Here is a 23,762-nt window from a genome sequence, read left to right on the forward strand (position 1 = left end):
TTACTATTTCACTTGAACTGGAACTTTGGAATTTTGTTGAGCAATAAAAGTCTCCAGAGGAATAATCTCAATTTAGAAACTATGACATTTATCATGATTTTCATCATGCAATTAACCTCAATTAATTGAGTTAATTCAATCCTACATGAAAATAACAGTAACACAATATTTCATCACTGTTTCCACATCACCCTTTAGCATTTGAGAACTGATATCAGGGCTTGAGCTATTTAACCTCTATGGGCCGGATCTATTAAAGGTTTGCGTGTATTAAAACATGTGCAAACTCAATGCACATGCAAAAAAATGTACAAACTGACTTACTAATAGTGCGCAATAAGGGTTGCGTCTTTCAAAGGTGCAAAATAGCGTGTCTGCATCCAATTAGTACATTTGGCACAATGAATATGCAATTTGGGGCGTTTACACGCAGTTGTGCATGTGCTGGGAGGAGAAAATGTAAATATATTAATTTAGCACACGCAAAGTGATTTATCAAACCCGAAAGCAATTTTGCACATACAAACTGTGTCTATATTTAACATGTCTCAAAAGGAGGTGCAAATGGGTTGAATGCATTTTTCACCCTCGTGTGAGCATTTTTGGAATGATGGAAGAAAAAAAACATTGAGATATATGCCCCCCCCCCCCCCCCCCCCCCCCCACACACACACACACACACACAGACACACACACACTTTACGGGACTCTTTTCCACTCCTGATGATTGTGATTAATAATACGCACCGACATTCAGCTACCATGTGAAAAAATTATGTGTGTGTGACAGTCATTCAAACCAACTACGCCCCCCCACCCCCGCGCACACGCACACACACACATACACACACACACACACACACACACACACACACACACACACACACACACACACACTTTTAAAAGGAAAAACAAATGAATGAATGAGTCATGCAATACCTTCTATGACAAAAGTCCTTCAGCGTTATTTCTGTGCATCTGGATCATTCAGTGCACTGTTACCATTAATACCGGTATATCCCAGAGCAGTTTTTTTCAGTGTATTGTCTCCAGTAGCGCACGCAAAACCGTCATTTAAATAGGGCAGTCTCCAAGACTTTGCACCTGTTGTAATTTGCGCAAGCAATCTTTGTAAATCACCCGCAAACTGTGGTCACACCCCACACGCAAAATTCTAGATTGCACAAGCAAATTACTACATGCACATTGGGATCTTAGTAGATCTGGCCCTATGTGTACCTGTCATATATCCATTATTTCTTTGTATATTTCTATAAACAGCTTTGTATATTGTCGCTGTTGGTTGGAAACTGCTTATGTCCAAAATGGTTATTTGTCAGGAAACTGGAAAAAAAACATTGTACATAGTAAATAAATGAATGGAGTTAAGAGATATAGTCACAAGCTGTTTTCAACACTTTTCATTGGTTAAATATTTATAAAACCACCATTTGATTTATGTGCTCTAGTATTCAGTGTTGATAAATTTCTCTTCTTCTCCAGTTTGTGCATAAATACCAACCCCCACCCACCCACCCCCCGATTACCACCAAAATGCAATCATTTGTTCCTTGTGCCAGTATCATTTCCTGAAAATGTCATGAAAATCCATCCATAACTTTTTGAGTTATCTTGCTAGCAAACAAACAAACAAACACGCAAACACACAAAGCAAAGTGATCACAATACCTCCTGGCAGAGGTAACCAGACTAGTGTCATAAAATGAACAGAAAAAGACAATTAAACTACTCATCAAAATTATTAGTATTACAATTTAGTGTTAACTTTATTTTTCATTATGACAGTCCCAGACATTGTGGCTCATCTTTCAGCCAAGATTTCTACAAAAATAAAGTTTGTTCTTATGTAACAATGAGGCAGAAATCAGGTTGGTTGCTGTTTATCTGAGGTAAATCATGGGTCATGTGTAGGTGGATTGGTGTATGAATGTAAGTGCTTTTTTGTCTAATAACGTACCTCCTGTTGGATAAGCTAACACTGAATTTCTTTTAATAACACATTAAAATTGACATTTAAACTTCTGGAAAAATGGTGAATCTCACACAGTGGCCTGATCCCGCATTACCGGGTGTGAACTTTGATTCTAATCAATAAAACCACCACATATTTTTAATAACCCTGCACTTATCACAATCAAATGAAGCTCTTTAATTGATATTTCATGGGTCTACACATCCCATTTCAAAGGAAATTACCTCACTCCCAGAGGTGGGGTCATTTTTATGCTGAACACAGAATACATTCAGCATTCTGTGTCATCTATAGTCTCATTTGGGTTGGCTCTTTGTGCTTTTTTGTGCAGCAGAACACCTTTAAGTCAGAATGATGTTGAAAAAAACCAATAACCTCCACAAAAAGCCCTGTTACAAAAGCCTTTTTAATTCTGGTCTATTTGGTCTACACAGCAGCTAAAGTTCTCCATGAGGGTGTTTTTTGTTTTTCACTTATGAGAGTTTAATAATATCTTCATAAAACACTGCATCATATCATTCAAAACCTGCAATTAATGCCACAGATCACTGTTTTATAAATCAACCCAACTCAAGATCAGTATCATCACCACTGTCGCTCATATTGTTCTTTCGTATCTTTTAATTGGGATATTTTTGTCAATATCCACAAATAAAATAGATAATAAGTAGCTGTCAACACATCATCTGTGGCCTTTTCTTGACCAGACAGAAAAAGATAAAAACTACATGAAGATAAGAAAAAAAATCCACACGCGCTCCCCTCATTAGAATAAACAACACAAACAGATAGTGTGGTATGTTTTAAGCCCTTGATGAGGAAAGAAATAAGAGGCAGAAGATGAGATTGACTCCACTACTCTGATTAAGGACCCATCCCTAGAGCAAGTCCTTGAAAGAGTAATGGGCAGTCGTGAACTGGCTTTACCACCATTAACCACACTAGCAAACATTTACATAATGTACACATAATGTGCTGATTCATTCTGTCTTGATTCAAACAAGGCTCAGATAACTCTCTGTGGCTGTATCACACCATTCATCACACCAGGTCATTTACATCCAAAAGCACTTAAGAGCGGCTGCACATATATCTTTGTCTACATACATTATGGGATCTTTTCAGAAGATTGTATAATACATCACCTTGTATCATAGGATCATGTCAAACTGAGGGACAAAATGGTGTTTTTCAATCATTTCTTGGCTCGTGGTTCAGTTGTATCACAAAATTTATGTCAGTTAAATATTTGTATTGATTAAACTAATTTTAAAGAGCGCGGAATGAGCTCCAAATGGGTGCTTTAAGGTGTATGCTATATTTCAGACCAATTTTATTACATTTCTTGCTCTCCTCATTATTCCATTTCACAAAAATGGGTGGACAGTCTGTCCTCCGTCCAATCACTGTTTAGTTCAGTGGTTCCCAACCTTTTTAGGCTCATGACCCCACTTTAACATCACAAATTTCTGGCGACCCCAGACATTCAGAATGGAGAGATTTTTTTTACTAAAATGAATTTGTTTTTGATCATGTAATAGTTTGCTATACTATGTTGCATTAATTTTAGATGACATTTAGGCTATATAATAGGGCTGCACGATTAATCGATTTTAAATTGAAATCGGATTTTTTAATTAGGACGATTTTTAAAAAAGGGAAATCAGAAAATCGATTTCATCTCTCTTGTGCCTCTGGGCCGCGCGCCTGCGGGCTACCGTAGGCTCCTCCTCCTATCAGTGACAGCAGTCTGTCACAGAAGTCCGTGTAATGACTGGACTTTAAATGTGTTCATGAGCCCACAGTACTTATAGCAATGTAAGCCATGGCTTCACGCACTGATCCCGCAACTGAAATAGAACTGCATGCGGATCACTCATCTTGCGTTGTCCCGGATCCGTGCCGTAGTGTCTTCTTCCAAACCGGGTCCGGGGTCCAGGATTGTGGGGTCATCAGCCTCAGCAGTGGAGCCCAGACAGCCCTGTGCCCACACACATCCACCAGCTCCACAGAGAGAATCCCTCCAGCGTGTCCTGGGTTGGTCTGTGCCACGCACGGATCCCCCAGTTTAAATAGAACCGCATGGGGATCACTCATATTACGTGGTCCACGCATGCACGACTGATGCCTGTCACTGACTTACAGTGGTATCACTTCTGTGGGCCAGATACCCCAAAAAGAAAAGAAAAAATAAATAAATAAATAAATTATATATATATATATATATATATATATATATATATATATATATATATATATATATATATATATATATGTATAATTTATTTAGTTCTCTTACTTGCTAAATTTTTCATTCACAAATGTAAGTTCTGTAACACAAAACCAAATATTATTTATTTTTTGAAAGATGTTGAACTTTATTTAAAGCTGTTCAATAAATTTGGAAACAAAAAGGCTATAAAAAACATAAATATTTGCTCTGATTTGGACATTGTATTATAGTGTATTCCCTCGGCAAACTTATGTTATTTTCTTGTTGTATACATTGTTTGTATACTCTACTTCATTCAATAAAGATTTAATGAAGAAAAAATAAACTTCTGTGGGTTTATCACATGATACCATCACAGATTTGAGGTCAGAGCAGTGCCTTGCATTGTGGGCTGCTCACGAAAACGACATGCTGGCTTCTGTTGTCTTTTGTAGTTTTACCCAAAAATCGAAAATCGAGTTTTTAGAGGAAAAAAATTGAGATTTTTATTTTTGCCAAAATCCTGCAGCCCTACTATATAATGTATATCATTATGTATGGAGGCAGAAAAGTCAGGTGTAGATTACTGCACAAAGTGAGAATTTTATTTTCCTTGGTCAGGATATGTACAGTCAGTCCAGCTTGGATTTACAAGGCTGACAATTAATACTGAACAAACAAGAACTCAAACTATGGATTATGAAAGAACTGCAGCATCTTAAACTGACTGCAATGAACATTTGAAAGATAAACAGCACCACAGTGCTTCAGTTTCAGCTTCACAGTTTAGCATGTCTTTTATGGATTGGGATTGTCTCTCTAAACTCACCATATACTTTTATTAGTAAGTTTTTGTTTCATTTTTTAAATCAATTATTAGAAATTTCTGGTGACCCCATCTGAATTCCAGGCGACCCCACGGTGGAAGAACACTGGTTTAGTTAGTCCAACTGGACACAGCAGACCTATTAAGAAAGTATAAAAGCTACAGAATCTTAACAGTGGTATATTTGTTGGACTTTCAAAAACAAGAAACCTGACAGTTAAAGTGTACACATTTGGTAATATGATATGTACTGTAACATGATACATGGGTTATAATTCATTATATTGCTATATATTGTGAGTGTATCTGACTGCAAGAAAACTATCATGCTTTAATGAACACAGCACCACATGTATAAAATCAATGAAAAATTGTACTGAGCAAAATAAAAAAAACATAATTTTTAAAGTCCTCCCCGTTGTTAAGATAAGTATATGAATCAGATGAATACTTGATTTGTTTTATTTCTGCTCGGTTGGTGTTCACCAAAACAAATGTGTATGCAAGTGGAAAACTACACTAGTGATTATAGTAATGATATGGTCAGTCAATTGTTTATGGTTGAAAGACAAGAGGATCATGTTCGACTGACAAATGTGTGTCCAAATTCATGTGTTTGTACCACATGAGCGCCACAAGACCGTCCTGACTGAGTGATTGGGATTCTGACAGCTGGAGGCTGACGGAAAGAAAAGGTGTGTTACTCAGCATAGGTTCTTTTTATGCTTTTTGTGAATTTATCACAGTCCCTCTGATCCAACATCACAGCACTACTTTTTATGCAATCTGAGCAAAAGAAGCCACATTTGGCTATATCAGGGAAAAATGACACAACCACAACCAAAACCTCTATTTCATCCTACAGTATTAATCAAATTAATGTTTCTGGTCATTCAGTATCACAAAACCATGGTCGTTCTATGACAGTAGCAGCAGCAGCTCACTGACAGATTCAGTCTTTCAATAATTTTCATTTGTCATATGTGAACTGTCTCTACGGATGTGTTTATGAAATATATGTAAGAAATGATGCACAGCAAGTCAAAATAAGCACGGAGAGGGTGATGCAGGATGTCACAATCTGGTTAAGTCACAATAAATATTCACATAACAAGTTCATTTAAACACGATTTCACTGTTTCCATTCAATAAGATGCCTACTTTAGTGGTCTGGTATTAATAGCACAGTCTGTCTGGTCAATCAGACTCCTAAATTCAACAGAATCATAATAAATAGAATTCTAATAAATAACATTGTGATACTGAAGTACATTTGTATTTTTAGACCCCACAGCTGCCACTGAAGTCACATTAAAATCACAGTAAAATAACAGATAAAAGTTTTTCCTAATATTTTTGGCAGTGGATTTATCTTTATTTTTTTGCAAACTATATAATCAGAGTTCAGTGTACAACAGAGATCACCCTTTCTCTGTTATTTTAAAACAGAGGAAGTCTAATCAATTAACTTCTCTCAGTGTGAGTCATAATTCAACCTATTGAACCTGCCTTCAGTTCACACTACATCCCACCGACTCCACTAATCAATAGACCCCCCTGAGATCACCATCCCACACATGGCAACGTGCATATGACCAAAGATATTAACTAGTTACTTCAAATAAGACTCTCCAGGGATATATAAACACAAGCACTGTGTGCAAATGCCAATAATTAAGAGATACAGGAGTTAAAAGAATCACGCTTCAAGTGATAACTCCAGTTAACACCGTGTTCTGTGTTTCAGTGAGTCACTGTTGTTCTTCAAGACTTGCTGTGTTCTCAGACTTTGCACACACACACTGACGGTGCAGCAGGGGTGGTACTAACTGGACACCTGATGAGATAGGAAGCGCCAGTTATACTGACCGACTGGATAAAGTAAAGCCAGCGCAGCCGCTGAACAAACACCTTCAGCTGCTGTTTGGTCTCTGAGCTCCTTCATGAACTCCATCAATGGAAGGCAAACATAAAGCAGACACACTTCCTCAAGACTGCCTCACACCGAATGCTGCTGCAGAGCTAAGGAGGCATATGCCAAGACAAGTTAAGCTTTTGACATGTGTGTGTGAGTCAGGACCTCACTGGTGGAGAGAGTGTTCATGCATAAGCATGTGCTTGAACCCAATGGGCAGCCCTATTTTAGTTTGTTCCAGCACACGTGAGCATACCAAGACATAGAGGCACACATTCACACGTCTCAAATCTAGATAAATGCTGCTGCTGCCAAAAAAATAATTCGAGCTCAAACTCCACTTGGTGTGCCGGGAAACACACAAACACAGAGAGTATCCTCATTAAAATTCTCTGGCTTGTGCACTGGCAGTGTGGAGTAAGGACTGTGTAAGTCCCTCCATAGATAACACAGAGAAAGCAGGCTATTGTCTTATTATAATCCCTCTTTTGAAGGAATGTAGTGAGAACTATCAGGAAAGAAATGTGTGTGAAGGCTCACCATAATAATATCTACAGTCCAGTGGGTTGTTTCTCACAATATATGCACCTGATTCCCACCATTTCACAGCTTCTGACAAACTGCTGCTGGCTGACTGGGCAGACAATATTAATATCATCTGCTTAACATTAGCATACGGACTGACAGTGTAAAGCACCTTCTTCTCTAGAAACCTGACTACAGGTTTTTTTTTTCTTCTTCTTAATCTGTGTTCTCTGTGTTTTCTAGGCTTGTTCAGACTGTTTTAATATGCAGTTTAAAGCAGTCCTTTATCAAACATGGACAGTAAATGCTGAAGTGGACTGAACAGGTTTAAGGACAGCCAGTTTATTTCCCATTTTTCTTTCGGCTGAAATCATTTTATTTCATTTTTTTCAATTAATTTGAAAAACTGCGGTTTTGGGCTCTGATAATGGACTCGAAGACTGTATTGTTTATCATTAAATAGTGGAGTTTTGTGGCATTCATTCAGCAGATTAATAGCATAGCAACAACTGACCATTAATCAGTATTGGTTAATCTGTCAATTATTTTTTCATTTGAACAAATTGAATCTGCAAAAAAACTGTAAAATACGCTCATCACAGGTTTTTGGGGAGAGGTGAAATTGCTTTTTTCCATCCAGATTACAGTCCCAAACCCTCACATAATGATTCTGAATTGCTTTAAATCAGATACGACTTGATTAATTATCCAAATTGTTCATTAATTAATTCATTAATCAACTGATCATTTCAGGTTTAATTAACATAATCACATCAATACTGTGTGCTTTGAGAACTGGCTGATACTGGGGAAAAACAATTGTCTGTGTAAACTCACAACTCACTGTAAAGGATAATATTCTTTGCCCCTAAAGCACCTCTGAACAGTTTGTTTTTTGGTCACCTCAGGGGACTTTCTCCCTGCACGCCTCCTTGCCAAGTCTCTTTTAGATATATTGTGCTGGCAATGGTCAGTGAACTTTCTAAGGCCGCAATAAGCTGCCCCTGTACAACTCTTAAGCCTTTCTCGATCAGTCACTCAAAGATACATTAGATGCTGCAGCAAAATTAATGCAGCCGAAATTAAATGAAAACACTGAAAAGACTCCCCTGTAGGAAAAAGAAGTGAGCATCTTAAGCTTAAAATCGATCAGTGCAGGAGTTGGGCAAGGTTCTTTATTAACTTTGCTGAGGACTTTCCCCACAGACCTAACTGCAGACAAACACAACTGAGGTGTCAGCAGGTATAAAATGTGCTTAGATGGACTTCTGAGCTTTGTAAATACATTAGCTTTGAGCCGTCTATAGCTAATATCAGCTCCTCTGGGCATGAGAGGTCAGTTATTGCCATTAATTATCGCTTCCTGTTTTCATCTACTGCTTACAAACAACAACTCTGAAAGCAGAAAACTTTCACTGTCTGTCTCTTTGTTTGTCGACTATTACATACATCCTTTCTTCTTCATTTAATTTAATTCATAAAGTAAGTCAAGGAGACTGAGTCTGATAGGATGATTTGGAAAGCACACTTTGATCTAATAAAGGTGCATATATGAATACAATTGTGCTTGTTTATTTTGAAAATTGAAAACAAGACTCTTCATTCCAGCAAGCAGAAGAGAACAAATAGTCTCGGAAGAAATCAGATGAAGAGGTTATAAAAATATCATTCAGGTTTTACGCCTTTTGTTGTAAAACATGCAGGTCCTCTGCATCTAGGTATGAAGTCTCTTCCCTTTGCAGTAAAGCCACAGTCTTTTAGAAACACCTTTGTTATTTCTTCGATGTGAACGGAGTGATCTGAACAGCTACATATGAAATAGAGAGCAGACTTAATTCAAGATTTTGTTGGGTGGTCCAGCTGCAAAACACCAATTTCAATACTAATTAAAAATCATAGCTGCAAACCACTAAAAATAGCATGTTCCTGCAGAGGCCCATCAATTAAATTCAGCCCCAGGGGACAGAGGTAACATTGCTCAGGAGAAATAAAGTGTTTTTGCCCAATGTGCAACAAAACACAATGCTAGCTAATTACACACGCGTTACAAGGCCGGCTGCAAGGACAACATCAGACTGACAATTGGAGAAGCCTCCAAGTTAATAAAGGGAAAAAATGGATTTTAAGATTTGATTGTTAATTTATTCATTCGTTCATAGATTTATATCTCAAACCCACAGATTAGCATTTTAAGTGAACTGAACACTAAAGTGACAGGCTTGGTTCAATTAGAACTTCATTATTCACCAAAGGCACAGTGATTAACTGGGCTTCATCTGGACTGAAACGTAGACTTCAAAATGCCAGGTGATAATCACAGACGTACCATGCTTAGCGATTATCCACAGGTTTGACTCTCTTGTGTTATTCTGGCCTCATTTCCACACCTGCTCTTCCAGCTCTTTAGTGCAGCCAAGGATAGATGGTGAACAGAGGGAACAAGGCTCTGACTGTCAGCTGGGAAACACCGAGCCCTCCTCCTCTGCTCCACTAAGGCCCCCACAAGCTTTCTAAACAAGTTTCAATTCCACAACCTCTGCCCAATGTCAGTCCAAATAAACAGGTACAAGGATATGGCTCACATACCGAGAAGTAAGAATAAGACAGAGACAGGACCGAAGATGTGGACTGAGAGGGGTGGATGAGGAGGAGGGGGGAGAGGAGAGGAGAGGACAGGAGAGGAGAGGAGAGGAGAGGAGAGGAGAGGAGAGGAGAGGAGAGGAGAGGAGAGGAGAGGAGAGGAGAGGAGAGGAGAGGAGAGGAGAGGAGAGGAGAGGAGAGGAGAGGAGAGGAGAGGAGAGGAGAGGAAAGGAAAGGAAAGGAAAGGAAAGGAAAGGAAAGGAAAGGAAAAGAAAGGAAAGGAGCTGAAGTCGTATTATTCCTGCAGCGAACAGATAGGGGCCGGAGAGGAACCACTCAAAAATGAGGTTTTACTAAAAGGGTGTCATGGATTGCACAGGGCTCAAGTGCATCTTATTTAGCAGAAAAATGTTCTGCTTCACTACCTCTTTCTTTGCTCTGTGACCAAAAATTGGATGTTTTGCAACAAATTAAGGGCAGAAGGGTCATCAATTTTCAAAGCATTTATTTATTTTTTTTTTCCTCCTATTTTGCGGCTTGACGAGAAAAAAAAAGGGAACGAGAATTGAGTGCTGCTGAGGGAGAAAAGATTGAAGCAGCAGTAAAAAATTAAGGAGGCAGCTTAGAGATCTTTCAAAGGCACCAAACACGTGATTTGAAATATATCCCAGGAGAATTTCTGGAGGCTGAAAAGTAAGACTACAGATAAGCAAAAATCTCCCCGAATGCAGCTGCTTAAAATACACCCACATGTAGATATAAAACCCTTACTTTTGGTTGTGTGTCCACAAACTGTTTTATATTTTATAGAAGGTGAGCTGCATGCGGTCTGTGATGAAAGGACATTGGCGCCCCTTGTCTCGCCTCTCTTCGACCACTCGCAAGGTGAAATAGAACAATCAATGACGAATCAATAAAAACAATAACACTAAATCACCATTTACTTTGATGAATCCTAATGAACCTTCCTTGTTTGTTGCAAAGGAACTTTAAAAATAGAGAGGTTACATTTACAGTTGACGGCTATGTCAGAATAATAAGTATTTTACCTTAATTAACATTCTCAGGAGAAAGCTAGGGTCTCTTTGGATACACTGACACCAAATAAGTCATTTACAGCAGCGATATGGAACAGTGCTATATTGGGCTTTAAGGTTTCATGTTCTTCCATACTAATCAGCAGTAACTATATGTGCTGCTGCTGTCAGTGTTCAAGGGTTCTCTGCACAAGATTTGTATTCATTAAATGGAAAACTAATAATTTGGGGAAAATTTAGACTCATATATATTTTGAGAACCCTGACTAGATTACTAATCTTTAGTCTGTGTTGGAAGCTGCACTACAGTATGTCCTGATGAACTCCAAAGAGACTGAGTTGCATAATCAGAACAAAGGCAAAGGCTTTTTCAGGGTCAGGGTCATCTGTGTTTGCACAGAAAACCCTCCCAGACTTTCTAAACTCAAAACCCAAAAGAGAAATTAGTTGTGTCCCTGGGACCCAAACTTAGCATATTAAAATACATCATTTGGACTGCCCAAAATAATCACATTTTACTAACTCTTCCTTAAAAACAAAAAAATTTTTGCCATAAATACACTGCCTAATGCTCATTATGGACATATGTACAGGTTAGGGATAAATACTGGAACTGCGCTGAACACAATATCAAAGCTAACAAGTGATGTCAGCTAGCTAACAAAATAATTAGCTTTTTCAGGATAAATTCTCTTTACTTATTCTGACACTAAGAATACTATGTCTGAAGTAGAGATGTAACGATATGAAAATTTCACATCACGGTTATTGTGACCAAAATTATCAGGGTATTGTTGAAATGTGCTCAAAACGTTCAATAAGTGGTTATACACACACTGAAATCATTTAACCAAGTTGTATTAAAAAAAAAAAAAAAAAAAAAAAAAACTAATAAAATACCACGCACAATGCACTTTCTGTTGGCAGAAACATTAAAATATTAACATGTAAACATCAAACATACAAATGTGCATTAAAAATGACACCTTATGGCCATAAGAGATAACTGCACTAGGGGTGGGAATTGATAGGATTTTATCAATATCAACGCCATTGTCGATTCTGCTTACCAATCCAATTCCTTATCAATTATCCTATTGATTCCTGAGTGTTTTTTTGAATGGAAAAATAAGTAGTTGGACAGGTCATAGTGGAGCTTGTTTGATCATTTTCCATATCAAATCACCCACAATGTCATAATCCAATCCAATCCAACTATTTGTAAAGCACTTTAAAACAACCACAGTGGACCAAAGTGCTGTACAGAAGAATAAATAAAAACCAAAATCAAAATAATGAGAGAAAGAGAGATGTATGGGATGGAGGGTGCGCTTGGACCAGTTCTGCGTGTTCCGACCAGATGTTAACCTGCCAATTGCCACATTCTGGACTCATTCTTAAGTCCGCTATTGGCAGCTATAGACAATAAGGTAAAAGACAAAGTCACAGAGTGGCCAGTATTCAGTAAAGGTAACAAAAACAGTGATAATCATACTTCTGGACAATCAACAGGTTAATATAATAATAAATGATAAAAAAACCCACTACACACAGATATCTCCTAAGTGTCTGTGAGGGTGAGGTCTGACTACTTTATGAGCAAAATGTTGGATTCCACAAATTTATGAGGGTTAGGGCTTTAATTTTTAGAATGGAGCTAAGGTTAGGGGTAAGCCGTAATTGTTAGAGCTACTAATTCCATAATTAGCTTTAAGCGTATTGTAGTTCAAATGGCGTGACAGGTTCTGTTGTCTCAACTGAATTTATACTAGGTCTAGTCTCAGACTCTTGGATAAAAATTAGGATTCAGAATTTTATTGCAAGACTGGGCAAGACCACAACAGCGGGAATACTCGTCAGTGAACATCATCTCTGTTAACAAAACTGACACATATTTTAGGTATAAAATGTTTTTTCCCATTCAATTTATAGACTGAAAACTTAAAAACTACATACCACCACCTTTAGTGAATTAATCACCTGATTGTTAATCATTGTTATTGCAGTGTTTTGGTAAGAAAAACAACTGGTTTGGGCACATCATACACATGTATATATCTGTGTAGCATTTGAGTTCTGTTTTGTTTTGTTTTTTTTATTTCTTGGCAAAATGGTGGTGAAATGGTCATACAACCAATACAAAGGTGCTATGACCAGTTATTTATTGTTATCTATTTTAATGTGATAGCCGATGAAGGACATTTATTATTTGATTAAGAATCTGACATTGAACGTAAGGAAGGGGCAGGACTAGATAAGCCTTCTTTCTGTCCCTTCTCAAACTGTGTTTTATGAGTTGATACATATGTACATTTATGTTAAATTTACTGTATTTCATTACTTTTTCTGTGATTGATGACCGTTGATGGGTGCATATATAATTGATTTCTTGCTTTTATTGGTTTTTTTAGTTCTCTTTTTTTTACTTAAACTAAAATTTTTTCTAATGCCCTTGCTCTGTATCTGGTCTGATCTTAGTCTTTGTCTCAGACCTTCAACATTATGCTCTTGTCTTTGTCTTGTGTAATATGGACAAAGCTTCAGTTTTTTCCTCTGGTTTCACCTCCTGCGGCTCCATTATGTCAATGTAAGATATGCAGATAAAAATACATGGATGTGTGTGTGTGAGACAGACTTACAGTAAACATCCACCCTGATGGATTTGATTGCCGGAGAGCCGAGGCCATTCTCAGCCTTGCAGTAGTAGCGACCTCCCTGGGTCCTCAGGATCTTTGCAATGTGCAACGTCTCGTTGAACACACTGGAGTCCTGGAATCGGTCTGACACGCTGCCAGCTGTCTTCGTCCATCGGATCTAGAAAGAATGAAGGCTTGATGTTACAAATTGGTGATAGGTCGGTGTTCTATTCTGCCACTGTCTGTTTCGTGCATGGATCAGACTGAGGGTCAAACACAGCTTCAGGAAGGAAATATGCTCCGTATACATACATGACAAATCAGAACAGACCTGGATCTGTTGCACTAAATATGGTTTTCATTTATTTCCAATTCCTTCAGCTTTTGAAATTCTTCCTAATTTACAAAAAGGAAGAAAAAAAAAAAAAAAAAAAAAAAAAAAAAATATATATATATATATATATATATATATATATATATATATATATATATATATATATATACACACACACACACACATATCTGTCAAAAAGAAAAAAAAAATCACACATAAATAATAGTTGAATTTGAACAGCAGGCTGCATCAATATCAAATTGAAATGAGAGCGGGTCAAACAGCAAGAAGCATCTAATATACAGTTACACCATTGACAAGTAATATAATATATATAACACAGAAGGTTCACTCTAATGAAAGTGTGGCTGCACTTAACAATGTTGTTGATTCATTTTCTGAACTGTTTGTTTTCTAATACTGTATAGAGCAGATAAAAATATCAATCAGTGTCATGTTTGTTCATAACCCAAAGATATTCAGTTTACTGCTATAGATGGTGAAGAAACCAAGAATCTTAAAATTCATGAGGCTGGAATCAGAGCTTTTTTTTTTTTTTAATAACAAATTATCTAAAACTACTGACAAAAAATAGACTAAAAACCAAAAATAGATGGCAACTAATTTAATATTTGACAACAAGTCAATTAATCACTTAATCCCTGCAGCTCTGCATAAAAGGCAGTTTGAAATAATGGTCTGTTTTCACAGTTGGAAACACCAACATTTACAGCTGATTAAAAGTTGATTATATGCTCAGTGCAATGTACAGTCAGCTGATGATGAAAACCAAATGTGATGTTCTGGTGCAAAATTCCACAGTGGGAAAAAGAACATGATAGGTAAAAATCTTCCTCTGACTCCTCTGACTCCTCCGTTTCACACAAGACCGACCTCAGCGTGGCCCTCTCAGCATGAGTACCTTTCACTAACTGATGAGACCCAGTTAGCCCGTGGCATTGAGGTGTAATGAAAGGTGAAATAGTGTTACTTTCCAGCATGAGGTTGTAATTGACTCTCCATCATCTCCCTCTCCTGTCCTCATTAAAGCATACAGAATGAACAGGTACTGTGACAACTCTGGCCCGGGGGCCACACAGCCAGAACCACGGAGCATAAAGCTTCATTCAATCCCTCATCCTAAGTAAGCCACAGATGGACTAGCTTTGCCTGCAGAGCCTCACATATCTCCGTCTAGGCAGGGGAGGCTATGAATTAGATTCCAATATCTGCACACTGTATGGTGATAGCATCATCTTGGATACTGATAACATCCCATTTTGCAGAGATAGCATCAGATGGAACAGGGATATCGTTGCATGGAGGGAAGGGGATTGGGTGCTATCTTGGGAGATTGCCACCGCGCTGCTGTGGCTGTGGGGTTTTAACATGACGATTTTAGCCTGAGGTTACAGCAGCTTGAATTTTGGTCATTTTCAAACCAGACAACAGAGAGGAAATGAAAGGATGGGTGGCTTAAAACCTGATAATGGCGCCCTATTCCTGAGCCTTCTTTGCAGCTCGGGGGTGAAGATTGCAGGGGGAGGAATTCACATAGAGCGAAAGTTGAAGTTTATCAGAAGACTTTCAGACTTTCTGTCTTGTGTGTGTTACTGTTCAGACTGGCAGAAATAAATTAGCTACCCTGAAACCCTGTAGTTCTCACTTTCATCGACCTCTTTCTCTGAACAAAAAAAGGAGAAAGTCTGAAACCAGAATGTATTTCTACTCTATCCCTTTATACAGTCTTTAAGTGTATATATTACCATTAAAAATAAATGTCTCTAAATGAAAATACTGCACAGAAAAAAAAGAGTTTCAGCTGGCCAGTTTCTCACACATCAAGAGATATTCGAAGAGAGAGGGCTCTTTTCAAAAACCCAAAGTCAGCAGCTGATCGACGCTAAAGCCTCACTGTTAGAAAATTTGGGGGCCCTATTATAACAGTTAGGGACATCATGAGTTCAGCAAAACAAGCCCTAAAGTTACGGGCATAAATTAGATGAAGTAAAGTTTTTGAATTCTGTGTCACCCTCCTATAGCGCTCTGGATCCCCTCATGCAAATACAAAGCTCGCTGGCTTATGGCGACCTCAGCAGAATTCAATATTCTCCCAGCTTATACCCCTACTCATTTCCTTTGGCTTTTGTGTAAAGAGCTTTGAGTTTTAGGGAAGCGCAGTATCAATAAGTGCATTGTTGGAGTGACACTAAGAAGTGAGTATTCAAATAACTCTTTATATTTTCAAAAGGGATGTGCTCCTGTTTGTTTCACAGGGCAGCCGACCACATTACTGGTGAGCTTTCAACTCACCCTGTCGCCCGGAGCTATTTTCACTCCTGCACTTCTCTGGCTTCTTCTTTTTTTTTTCTTTTTTTTTTTTTACATCTGAGGAGCAACACTACCCACAGGGAGAGTCCTGAAGTATGCCTGGTGAGAACAGTTTGACCCTCTTCACTCTCCTTAGTGCAATGCAAATACTCTTGATCTGAGAGGAGCTGGCGGATTTGAGCATTATGATAATTGCTCTTCCTAGCCCAACGACAACCTGACTGGGTTTTCAGGCTATTTTTGCTGCTCCTTTCTTACGCCTCTACTGAAACTCATAAGGTGCCTGCAAGTATACACTGGGGAATAGGTAAAACTGCTCAAGATGTACCCCCAAGCTGGCAGAAATGCATTTTCCTCATCTTTGCCTTGTGATTTTGTGCATATATTACTACCTCAAAATGTAAATCTGATCTGGTTTTTGTCTGTTTTGCATTACATTTACCACATTTTGTGTAAAAAAAACAAAACAAACAAAAAAAACATCAAATACATGACATTACTTGAGGGAAAACGAAGCCAGCCATGATAATAACAATGTCATCCCCTCTTAAATCACATATCCAAATATAAAGATCAACATTTGCTTACAAGGAAAGAAGCAGCTCATTTAGATCAGTATCCAACTAAAAATCGCAGCAGTGTTTGAGACCACACATGCTGCGATGTCACGGCAAGTGCTAATTAAAATGCGCCCGGCGTCTGTTGTTATGCAGGGATCATATGCCGGAGCACGCGTCTTCTGTGAATCTCCCATAATGCCTGCTGTGACGTTTCCTTCTCCTAACTACAGACTGGTTTCTAATTGCTTGCCATCTTTTCTTTTAGGCACTGATGGTGGTCTGTGCCGCTCAGTGGTGCAGCCAAGTGTGGCTGAGCATGACAATCAAGCGATCAGAAGAAGCAACGGGGGGTCTACATCACAAATTGTGAGTGGACAGACTCTACAGGTTTATATTAGAAAATATTGGTGCTTGTAATGTTGGACGGCTATTAAAAAAAAAAAGGAGGTGCTGCAGTGATGTCCTTGATACTGAATAACAAAGTGTGTCCCTGATATAAAAAGAAACCAAAATTATACTGAAATCCAGGAGATGAACACTGACAAAAATAAAACTGTTCATCACAGCATCAGTGGTGAATAACAAAATGCTGTCGCTGCTGCTTTGCCGGTGGGTGCTTAAGTGTCCTTCAAGGGGTATATTTTAAAGGCAGGTCCCTATTTTATATTGTATGTCAAGCTGTAAAAACATAGAAGGTTAAATCACAGAAGAAAAAAAAAAAACAGTACCATCTGCTAAAGACACCAGGACTGTAGGCAGACTGTCATGGGAACATCCAAAACAGATCACATACTCCATTTGGTCTGTATCAAGCGAAATGTCCCAGGGCCCGAGGTCAGTGTATTTGTACTCACTGACCCGACCGGCCAATAATTGAAACAAAAAAAAAGGTGTTTGCAATGTGGTGTTGCTGGCTATTGGAGCCTGGTACTCAAACAAAGTCATGTGGACATAATGGATGAAGGCCAGGGCAGGGGAGACGGGGGCAGATGGCTTTATCATCAGGGACTTTTTGACTCTGCACTGCATCAAAGACAATGAATGAAGCTGGAAAACAGAAACCGTGAAAGTATGAACAGATAAAGCTGGTTACATCTAGTGTTATAATACCTAATGTATTCAACAGACAAAGAGGAAATTAAAATGTAAAAAAGAATGCTTTTGTTTAAGACTGTAATGACAATTACATAAATCTATTAAGTAATTGTCTTCTTCACAGATAAGATAGTTATTTGTATCAGTACATCAACAGAGACATTCGATGGATCCAAATGTGGCTCTTCAGTTACAAAGTGCTGCACAGAGATAAGAAAAAAGAAAAGTGCCTAAATAAAGGAACTAAATAAAACTTTAGCACATCAGACTTGCACACAAATGGACGCACACATACACTATAAAAAAGGGATTGCAAATAGAGGTATGTTTTTAAGACAAGGCTTAAAATAGTCTGATCAAGGAAGACGATAACAGAAGGTGGCAGTAAAAACAGCAACGGCATGACACCTATTTGTAAAGCAATTAAAGCAGGGAACAGATGATAGTCAAAGATGTGACTGGTCGAGAGGTTAGAACCACAAGGTTGGTAAATCTGGGTGAAGTTGTGCAGTGCTATAAATGTAATTAACAGGATTTAACATCAAATTCTCTATTTCATTGGAAGTTGCCGGGGGGGGGGGGGGGGGGGGGGGGGGGGTTGCAAGCACGAGGGGGATGTGAGAACGATGACTGGTTCTAGTTAATGACCTGGCAGCTGAATGTCGAACTAACTGTTAATGACTAAGAGCAGATTGAAATGAGGTGTAGAGGGAGCTACAGTAATCTGAACAGAAATTGAAAGAGTGGATTAGTGGATGTGAGACAGTGGCTTCTAATTTTCACAACATTTCTGAGCCTTCACTCTATAAGTAAAGGTGGAATGAACTCTTATCATATTATAGCTCTGATTAAAAGCATTGTGAAGGGAAACATGAACAATTTAGACTTGAATTAATGCAAAATATTCCTAGTAGTCAATAGTGATTCAGAAAAACTTTCGTCATATGTACCTAAATTATATATATATATATATATATATATATATATATATATATATATATATATATATTAATGTATTTCTGCCTGCACTATGTTGTGTTTCATATTTCACATTATTATTCAATGCTGTCGATTAACATATTTTTGTTACATGATTTTTGATCTAATTAAATCTTCATGGTTATGTTCAGACACTAAGTTCAGACTTGGTTAAATTTATAGAGAAACAAGAACAATATTCCACATACCTTTCCTTGTATCATCATGAATATTTAGAAAGTTAGTTCACTATACTACATGCCCCCCCCCCCAAAAAAAAAGAAAAACAAAAAAAAAAGAAAAAGTCCACTCTTGAATTTAAAAAAAACGGTCCAAATGCTTCCATTGGATAATTACTGCAGTGATTAATATGTTTGAGCTGCAGCGAGTTCTTTAACCTTAAGTGATGCAGTGAGTAGCTTCTCATTTCTTATGGAACTATTCATTTTCTAGGAAGCATAAAGATTGGACAACGCCAGGATTCATCGACCTCATCAAGTCTGAGTGGTTCAGGGAGCATGAGACATTATTTTAACACATGGATCGGCCACCACAGAGTCAAGACCTGCACCTCATTGGGCATCTTTGGAATGTGCATCATCAATACAAGATCTTGGCCAAAACTTAATGCAACTTTGGAGCACTGCAGTGTGTGGCATATGCAACAATGCCACACCGAATATCTCATGTAATCAAAGCTAAAGGTGGTCCAGTCAACTATTGATTGAGGGACTTTTTGTCCAGGTTGTCGATCTCAACCTGAACACCTACAGAACCAGAGATGCATAACTGTAGCTACTACAGTATCTTCCTCCATCTCTTTCCTTTTTTACCAAAATCGAGTCACAGATTATCTTTGAAGCAATATTAAATTAGCTTTGTAATATAAAGAGAATTTTCTATGAGACAGGATTGATGTCAGGGATTAAAGAAAGGGATAAAGGGTTTGAGGTTTAGTTTAACAGGAGGTATGATGGGATTGGAGAAGTTAATATTATTAATATGTTGCACATTAAACTGTAGATAATGGACAAACTAGATTAAAATACTTCTGAACTGAAATAAAGTAATGAAGATGGTTTCCAGATGTCATACTTCAGTTCATTAACATTGACTAACATGAAACAGAAGGTGAATAAGCGATAAATGCTTTTGATGACCTCTACACCACACTTCTATGTAGAATTTGACTTCTCTGCACCAGAGACAGCTTGATGCCAGCAGTTATAGTAACACCTTGAAATGCCAAACCCATGAGGCAGCGCAGAAAAAGCACATATTATCCGGTGCGCCGGTGACTGACAGGAACATATATTTATTTGACAATTAAATAGGGAGGCAGACAAGTCTTGCCGCAGCCACGGGTGTGGGTCTTTGTCTGTGTGGTTGGATGCATGTATGATTTTATTATTAGAAAGCCTCTGTTTTTCCTCCAAGGTGGGTGGGCGGATGTGCACAGGGGCTTACAGACAGGTCCACAGTGAGGAAGCGGCTGCCTGGTTGGACAGAATCCAGAAAGTCCATCAGTGGGAAGGCCTTAGGGGCATCTATGTAATTTAAGAAGTGTGCATATTGATAGACGGGAAGAATTAAAAAGTGGTAAAATTGCCAACTGTGGCCCCATTTACTCTGTGGTTGGTCCTTTGTGGTGCTTATGTTATACTTGGCAAAACACCCCTCAGTCTATGTATTATCACAGGAAGTGTACTATCTCGCAGTCTGGGAATGGGACTGAATGTGGACAATAATGATGAAAAAAAGCCATTTTGTGATTTGCTAATGCAGAACTAATTGAAGCCATTTTCAGTGATCGAGGAGTGTGACTTGGGCCCCTGTGAAATTGTGGTCCAGATGGTGAGTGTGGTATAAGTAAAAAAGAAAACACGACTGAGAATGATTCCACAGTTAGAAAACCTACTCTCTCATTAATCAAAAACAGGATGACAATCTGTTAAAATAGTACTGATTACTTTTTATCTCATATTACCTCTTGAAAAATGAAGAAACCCAACTCAATTAAAATGTAAAACTTTTGGACTCCGTACATGTTCTGAGGATTAATATTTAATGCCGGTGAAAAGATGAACTGTTATTTCCATATTAACTTGCAAGACTGTTTCCAATGAGGTCGTGTACCCTTGTGTTTTTCCACTAACATCACAAAACCAGCCTTAGGTCTGCTGCCACCCCAGATAACCTCCTCGGTTTCCGAAGCCACTCAGAATGAGCGTTCGCTGCCCACGGTCTCATGCCACTTCCAGAGGGGACAAAGCTGACACATCCCAAAGTCCAGAGAGACGCAGTGGAGACTCGCTGTGCCAGGGGATCTGCGTGAGCCTCATAATGACTCTGTTTCAAAGGATATCCTTCCTCTCCTGCCACTGCCATGCAGGGCTTTTGATCTCCCACTTTCCTCACCCCCCCCTGCCCCACTCTGCTCTGTTTTTCTGAAATTCTAATTAAGAGGAAAGACAGAAATGATGAGTGCAATGTTGTTCCCCTTTAACGACGGTAGAAGATGATTTGTGTCTAAACCTCTCGCTAATTTAAGAGGCCTCACCTTTTCATTTGAAATATAAAAATCAATACGTTCCTTGCTTTGGCTTCCAGAGGGGAAGTGTACAAACTAATAGCCCTGTCTATCGATCACACTGGGAATTATATTAATTAATGTAAATGAGCTCAGTCCTGTCTGGAGATAGTGCTGAATTCTGTGTAATTTGTGTTATCAAGCAAATTGAAGACAACATCAAGCGATTGTTCTAAAGGTTAGTGTGTGCAAAACCTGCTCGCTTGAATATAAGGGCAAAAAGTGATGGCCAGGTAATGTATTGCAAAACTGACATTTACGCCTGCATGAAGCAAATTAGCCAGTCTTCCATGAGTTTGTTGCTAACATTTACTTCCTTTATTCAGAAAAATCTTTTAAATACACATTCATATTTAGAGACACACACGAAAAGACCGAAAAAGAGTAAGTCACCACAAGAGGAAATGAACAGCTTATTCTTGTCTTCAACAAAAGGTGTAAGGATTGTGTAATTAGTACAGATCATAAAGTAAATAAAAGAGTTTGTTCTCTTGCGCATTCGCATGACCCAGAGTCTTTGTCTCTGTGGCCTGCTTCTCACTCATTACACTTTGTTTTGGCAGATGTTTTGCCTGTTTTGTTTTTGCATTCTCATTAGGCTTGGAAGCTTTTATAATCAACATGCAGGTGCACAATGCAACCTAAACCATCAATAATTAAAGGATTAAACTTTTAAGCTGCTTTAGTGCAGAAGTACGTGGTGTGCCACTCAATGGTGCCCATGCAGAAAGAAAAGGAAACTAGTGAAGGAGAGAGAAAGATGAAAAGAGAAGGACCGGCTGCAGAATTAGCATCTTGTCCCATGATTCTGTTGTTTGTCTGTTTTTATTTCGTAGGTCAGGAGTTGTGGTGCGTTGGCTCACCTGAGGTCGAGGATGCCCGGTGACCAGACATGTTAGCTCCAGAGTCTCCCCTTCTCTGATGGTGTAGACTCGCTCTGTGTGCCGCTCCTCCTCGACATTACAGGCATGCCCTGAGTGTATAATGCGGACAGTCGGAGGTGCTGTGGAGGAGAAAAGCATAATGTGTGTTAGCATTCTGGTCATTTCTGAAGGAAGGAGCAGTTTAGTTCAGCAGATGCTGTATTGATTAGGAGGTTGTCTCACTTAAAACCAGGCTCCTCCAAAGCTTTGAGCCACCGTTTGTACTGCGCACAACTAACCGATGGTATTTGTAGAATAAAAATGAAAAAGAAATGAAACATACTTTACTTTTATAAATTTCAAATGCTGCTACCATTTCAAAGTCAAGGAAGTTACTTTGGGGAAATGATTCCCAGCAAAAGAATGCTTTAAGAGTTTTTATTAGAAGTTTGTGAGAGTAGTGCTTTCACAGACATGTGTCATGTACTGCCAAGTACGTTGTCAATAAGTCTAAGTTCATTTCTTTTATTTATGAGCCTGCTTGAAAAGTTGGCAGTGGAAGTTAGTGAAAATCAACTAAAATGTTCAATATTTTATGAAATGTTCCTCTTTTTTGCTTATAAAAACTAAAAGATAAGTAACAGCATTTTTCACTCTTAACCACAGGAGTAAAGGAGTGACTGAGAAACCACTCAGTAATTTAAAATAAAAAATTATGATATCATATAGTTCAGGGGAGGGCAACCTGTGGCTCCAGGGCCACATTTGGCTCTTAGGCCCTTTTCAGGTGGCTCCATGTGATTTGGGCATAAAGATATGGAATTTCTTTTTTTTTTCTCTGCATTTTGCTGTTATTGTCGCAACCATAAAGTTACTATAGTATTATGCAGTTATAAAAATGCAGACTACACTCTAAATGAATAAAAAATAGAGGGTGCAGTAGTAGTGAATATAGTCTACTCTTTATTTGATGACACGGAAGGTATTCATCTGTAGACTCTAATGCAAATACCAGTCCATTTTTGCTGCAAAAAAGACTATTTTCTTCAGTGTAGTTTTGTACATTCTTTATAGTTCTGTAAATGCACTGAAACTTTGATTTATTTTCAACATATTCTGTACAAACTAATCCTAAAAAGTTTCTTAAACAGTCATCACTCTGAGGTAAAACATATTTTTGAGGATATTTTTTGGGCTCCACACAGTTATTTTTTTTTCTATTTCTGTCCTAAAATGGCTCTTTAGATAGATAGAACAACATCTAAGAATTCCAGAAAACTAGAAAAA

At 38.3% G+C, this 23,762-nt stretch overlaps 1 protein-coding gene across 2 annotated transcripts in view; it reads right to left on the reverse strand.

Moving 5' to 3' along the window:
- The window catches only part of LOC115415393 (MAM domain-containing glycosylphosphatidylinositol anchor protein 2), a 200,537-nt gene that overhangs the window by 110,356 nt on the left and 66,419 nt on the right, over positions 1–23,762 (reverse strand). For both annotated transcript variants that reach the window (XM_030128949.1, XM_030128948.1), the window contains exons 2-3: positions 22,476–22,615; positions 13,728–13,902 (exon numbers count right to left, since the gene is read on the reverse strand). In XM_030128949.1, coding sequence (XP_029984809.1) covers positions 13,728–13,902; positions 22,476–22,615 — 315 coding nt within the window. The remainder of the gene's footprint in view (positions 1–13,727; positions 13,903–22,475; positions 22,616–23,762) is intronic.

Source organism: Sphaeramia orbicularis, chromosome 24, assembly GCF_902148855.1.
Source record: "Sphaeramia orbicularis chromosome 24, fSphaOr1.1, whole genome shotgun sequence".
In the NCBI taxonomy this organism is placed as follows: domain Eukaryota; kingdom Metazoa; phylum Chordata; class Actinopteri; order Kurtiformes; family Apogonidae; genus Sphaeramia; species Sphaeramia orbicularis.